This window comes from Eucyclogobius newberryi, unplaced genomic scaffold (assembly GCF_026437365.1).
Source record: "Eucyclogobius newberryi isolate DKJ021-1_F unplaced genomic scaffold, fEucNew1.0.hap1 SCAF_13, whole genome shotgun sequence".
Lineage (NCBI taxonomy): Eukaryota > Metazoa > Chordata > Actinopteri > Gobiiformes > Gobiidae > Eucyclogobius > Eucyclogobius newberryi.
The window spans coordinates 7,755,807-7,761,855 of record NW_027315757.1 but is presented as its reverse complement, the minus strand read 5'-3'; the positions used below and the strand labels follow the sequence as shown (position 1 = coordinate 7,761,855).

General features: G+C 47.8%; 1 protein-coding gene across 1 annotated transcript; it reads left to right on the top strand.

Annotated features, from left to right (window-relative positions):
* The first annotated feature begins 1,322 nt into the window (after positions 1-1,322).
* On the top strand, positions 1,323-3,857 carry LOC140357900 (E3 ubiquitin-protein ligase TRIM39-like). The gene has a single exon (XM_072442455.1). The coding sequence runs from the start codon at positions 1,323-1,325 to the stop codon at positions 2,940-2,942; it is 1,620 nt and encodes a 539-aa protein (XP_072298556.1). The 3' UTR covers positions 2,943-3,857.
* Positions 3,858-6,049: the final 2,192 nt, after the last annotated feature.

The following is a 6,049-nucleotide window of genomic DNA, read 5'->3' as shown; positions in this document are numbered from 1 at the left end:
AGGGCCACTGCCACAAACACAAGAGTTAACAATGACTTCCAGACATATTCTCATCTAAACATAGAAAGTCTGAGTGTCCTTGAACGCATCACCACTAGCACCAGCGTGTGATGGAGTGATACTGGCCTATGGTCCCTGAATGCATCATGGGCTCAGGTTACGCTGTATGATACAAACATGATTAAAACAGAGACGAGGCACAAGGAGGAAACAACTCACATTCTCAAGAACCAAGAACCAAGAACCAAGAACCCACAAAGAGAAGACACGAGGAACGAGGAGCAGACGGGAAGCAAAAGAACCAGACCAAGAGAAAACAAGAGGAAGTTTCACTAAAACACCCAGAAGTCCTGTAAGATGCTAAACCATGATGGAGAAGTGGGAAGATGTGATTGGCTGAAGAGTTTCTGAACATCGATGGAGATCAGGTTTCTAAATAGTAAAATGGAAATATAAAAGACTAAGAATAAACTAAAAAGAGTGATTAACTAGATCATGAACAAACCAAATATTATATTTACAACACTAGAGTCTTGTTAACACTCGGTCTGGACTAGGTCTGGACTCGGTCTGGTCTCGGTCTGGACTCGGTCTGGACTCTCGGTCTGGACTCGGTCCGGACTCGGTCTGGACTCGGTCTGGACTCGGTCTGGACTCGGTCTGGACTCGGTCCGGACTTGGTCTGGACTCTGTCTGGACGCGGTCTGGACTCGGTCTGGACTCGGTCTGGACTCGGTCTGGTCTCGGTCTGGACTCGGTCTGGACTCGGTCTGGACTCGGTCTGGACTCGGTCCGGACTCGGTCTGGACTCGGTCCGGACTCTCGGTCTGGACTCGGTCTGGACTCGGTCTGGTCTCGGTCTGGACTCGGTCCGGACTCGGTCCGGACTCGGTCCGGACTCGGTCTGGACTCTGTCCGGACGCGGTCTGGACTCGGTCCGGACGCGGTCTGGACTCGGTCTGGACTCGGTCTGGACTCGGTCTGGTCTCGGTCTGGACTCGGTCTGGTCTCGGTCTGGACTCGGTCTGGACTCGGTCTGGACTCGGTCTGGACTCGGTCCGGACTCGGTCTGGACTCGGTCTGGACTCTCGGTCTGGACTCGGTCTGGACTCGGTCTGGTCTCGGTCTGGACTCGGTCTGGACTCGGTCTGGACTCGGTCTGGACTCGGTCTGGACTCTCGGTCTGGACTCGGTCTGGACTCGGTCTGGTCTCGGTCTGGACTTGGTCTGGTTCAGTTTTCTCTCTTTTCCTCCTGGTATTTGACTTTTCTGGTGGAAAAGACTGATTTTAGAGTCACTGATGTTGACCTTGTGTTTCAGACATGTCCTCCACAAGTGAAAGGAGCTCTGAGGAGACGTTCCTCTGCTCCATCTGTCTGGAGGTGTTCTCTGAACCAGTGACCACTCCATGTGGACACAACTTCTGCAACCGCTGCATCTGTGAGGCCTGGGCCCCTGAGGGCCCCTGCACATGTCCTCTGTGTAAAGAAGTCTTCCAGAGCAGACCAAAGCTCAGAGTCAACACACTGCTGCGAGATCTGCTTTCAGAGGCTAAACTGGACAAGAACAAGAGCAGATCTATGAAGGACATGACCTTTAGTGAGGTCCAGTGTGACCTCTGCTCTGAGCCCAAGCTGAAGGCCCTGAAGTCCTGCCAGGTCTGTCTGTCCTCGTTCTGTGAGACCCACCTCCAGCCTCATCTCACAGTCTCTGGGCTGAAAAGACACCAGCTGATAGAGCCTGTGGAGAACCTGGAAGACAGGATGTGTCCCACACACCAGCGCCCCCTGGAGTTCTTCTGTGGAACTGATGAGAAGATCGTGTGCATCTCGTGCTCTGTTCTAGAGCACAAGAACCATGAGCTGTTGTCTCTGGAGGAGGCGTGTGAGAGCAGGAGGTCCTCTCTGCTGCACACTCAGGCTCAGAGCCAGCACATGGTGGAGCAGAGGAGGCTGAAGGTCCAGGAGATCCAGCGCTGTGTGGATCTCAGTGACACAGAGGTCCACAGAGAGAGGGCTGTGGGGCTGCAGGTCTTCACTGACCTCATGCAGTCTGTTCAGAGGCGTCAGGACCGGTTCTTAGAGGAGCTGCAGGAGAAGCAGAGCCGGAGCCACAAACGAGCCCAGGAGCTGGTGCAGCAGCTGGAACAGGAGATCTGTGAGCTGGAGAAGAGCAGCACTGAGGCGGAGCGGCTCCCACGCTCTCAAGACCCCCTCCACTTTCTACAGAGCTGCCCTGCACTCACGCCCCCTGCTGGACTGAAGGAGTGGAGTAGCGTGAGCTTTGAGCCGGAGACGTGTGAGGGCAGTGCAACCCGGGCTCTGTCTGAGCTGGAGAAACATCTCACTGAAGACTTTAAACAACTGTCTTCAAGATTAGAACCACTGAGAGTGCAGCAGTTTGTGGTGGACGTCACTCTGGATCCAGACACTGCTCATCCTCATCTCGTTCTGTCTGAAGATCTCAAACAGGTTCATGACACTGATGTGAGGAAGAAGCTCCCAGATTCTCCTCTGAGGTTTGATCCTTGTGTTTATGTTCTGGGAAAGCAGAGTTTCTCCTCAGGCAGGTTTTACTTTGAGGTTCAGGTCAAAGGGAAAACAGAGTGGACTTTAGGAGTGGCCCAAGAGTCCATCAACAGGAAGGGAGTGATCACTCTGAGTCCTGAGGATGGATTCTGGTGCATCAGGTTGAGAAACAAAGATCAGTACTGGGCTTGTACAGATCCTTCTGTCCTTCTGTCTGTGCAGCGAGCTCCTCAGAAGGTCGGGGTGTTTGTGGACTATGGTGAGGGTCTGGTCTCCTTTTATGATGCAGATTCTGCAGATCTTCTCTTCTCCTTCAGCAGCTGCTGCTTCAGAGAGAAACTGTTTCCATTTTTCGGTCCCGGTTTAAATGATGAAGGTTCAAACTCTGCTCCTCTGGTCCTCACTGCAGTTTAGACTTTCACAGGTCAAAGTGACTAAAACAAGAATAAAAGTTCTGAACTTCAGTCAAATGTAGTTTATTTATACTTATATTGTTTCAGTTCTTTTGACATGTCTGAAGCTTTATTTGGATCCTGTTCATGGTGACCTCCTGTGAGAGGGTTTTGGGTTCAAGTCTCGGCTTTGAGCAAACTGAATATTCGTATAAAAATGTCTAGAAATTAGGAAATGTTTTAAATATTTAATCAAAATCTGAACTCTTCCTTCTTGTCGTCCATGTTGGCTCCAGGTCAAAGGTCAGAGGTCAGGAAAAACAGGGCGTCGTCACAAATAAAGACTTAATTTAAGAAAACGAAACATTTGGACAAACATTGAATTCAAAAGGAGATTAAAGTATAAAGGTCTAAACCAGGACTAAACCAGGACTAAGCCGGGTCTAAACCAGGACTAAACCAGGTCTAAACCAGAACTAAACCAAGACTAAACTAGGACTAAACCAGGTCTAAACCAGGACTAAACCAGGTCTAAACCAGAACTAAACCAAGACTAAACTAGGACTAAACCAGGTCTAAACCAGGACTAAACCAGGACTAAACCAGGACTAAACCAGGTCTAAACCAGAACTAAACCAGGTCTAAACCAGGACTAAACCAAGACTAGACTAGGACTAAACCAGGTCTAATCCAGGTCTAAACCAGGACTAAACCAGGTCTAAACCAGAACTAAACCAGGTCTAAACCAGGTCTAAACCAGGACTAAACCAGGACTAAACCAGGACTAAACCAAGACTAAACTAGGACTAAACCAGGTCTAAACCAGGACTAAACCAGGACTAAGCCGGGTCCAAACCAGGACTAAACCAGGTCTAATCCAGGACTAAACCAGGACTAAGCTGGGTCCAAACCAGGACTAAACTAGGTCTAAACCAGGTCCAAACCAGAACTAAACCAGGTCTAAACCAGGTCTAAACCAGGATTAAACCAGGTCTAAACCAAGACTAAACCAGGACTAAACCAGGTCTAAACCAGGACTAAACCAGGACTAAACCAGGTCTAAACCAGGTCTAAACCAGGACTAAACCAGAACTAAACCAGGTCTAAACCAAGACTAAACCAGAACTAAACCAGAACTAAACCAGGTCTAAACCAGAACTAAACCAGGACTATACCAGGTCTAAACCAGGACTACACCAGGACTAAACCAGGACTAAGCCGCGACTAAACCGGAAATAAGCCGGGACTAAACCAGGACTAAACCGGGTCCAAACCAGGACTAAACCAGGACTAAACCAGGACTAAACCAGGACTAAGCCGCGACTAAACCGGGAATAAGCCGGGACTAAACCGGGACTAAACCAGTACTAAACCGGGTCCAAACCAGGACTAAACCGGGACTAAACCAGGACTAAACCGGGACTAAACCGGGTCTAAACCAGGACTAAACCAGGTCTAAACCAGGACTAAACCAGTTCTAAACCAGAACTAAACCAGGTCTAAACCAGGTCTAAACCAGAACTAAACCAGGTCTAAACCAGGTCCAAACCAGGTCCAAACCAGGTCTAAACCAGGTCTAAACCAGGACTATACCAGGACTATACCAGGTCTAAACCAGGACTAAACCAGGATTAAACCAGGATTAAACCAGGACTAATCAAGGTCTAAACCAGGACTAAACCAGGTCTAAACCAGGACTAAACCAGGTCTAAACCAGGTCTAAACCAGGACTAAACCAAGACTAAACCAGGTCTAAACCAGGTCTAAACCAGGTCTAAACCAGGACTAAACCAGAACTAAACCAGGATTAAACCAGGACTAAACCAGGACTAAACCAGGTCTAAACCAGGTCTAAACCAGGACTAAACCAGGACTAAACCAGGTCAAAACCAGGACTAAACCAGGACTAAACCGGGTCCAAACCAGGTCCAAACCAGGACTAAACCAGGACTAAACCATGTATAAACCAGAACTATACCAGGTCTAAACCATGTATAAACCAGGTCCAAACCAGGTCTAAACCAGGACTAAACCAGGACTAAACCAGGACTAAACCAGAACTATACCAGGTCTAAACCAGGACTAAACCAGGACTAAACCATGTATAAACCAGAACTATACCAGGTCTAAACCATGTATAAACCAGGTCCAAACCAGGTCTAAACCAGGTCTAAACCAGGACTAAACCAGGACTAAACCAGGACTAAACCAGGACTAAACCAGGTCCAAACCAGGACTAAACCAGGACTAATCCAGGTCCAAACCAGGTCTAAACCAGAACTAAACCAGGTCTAAACCGGTCCAAACCAGGTCTAATCCAGGTCTAAACCAGGTCTAAACCAGGTCTAAACCAGGACTAAACCAGGACTAAACCAGTACTAAACCAGTACTAAACCAGTACTAAACCAGGACTAAACCGGGACTAAACCAGGACTAAACCAGGACTAAACCAGGACTAAACCAGGTCTAAACCAGGACTAAACCAGGACTAAACCAGGTCCAAACCAGGTCAGATGATTTGGAGGGCTGTATTTGGCCCGCGGGCCGTGAGTTCAATAGAACTGCATTAGAGTGAATATATCGACCATAAATTCAATTCATTTTTGTAAAGCCCAAAATCACAACAACAGTTTCCTTTGAGGGCGACAGTGAAAAACAGATGAAACAATGTCCGTGGGGACGAGGGACGATGTCCCAGAGTCCTCTGTCCTTAGCCCCGCCTTCTACAGGAAAAACTACAAAAAACCTCTTTGTGAAAAAGTCTAAACCTGGAGGAGTTCCAGATGAAGGAGAAATCTGACTCTCAGACACTAAAAGACTTCACTGTGTTTTTGTTTCATTCTTAATGTTGTTTTGGCTGAAGCAGCTCTGGACCTTTGATTTATGATGTTTGATTAAAAGCTCTTAAATAAATGTAATTAATTATATGTAATTATATAAATGTAATCAAATAAATGTAATTAAATACATGTAATTAAAGCATCACATTTCCTGGAGTCATTTCTGTCCCTCCGGGGATGACGTTCATGTTGTGACAGCTGAGTCACATGACCTGCACCTGCGTTACCACGGAAACCACACTCTCGTTGTAACATGAATGAAGTGAACGGGGCTTTCATGAACGAGTCT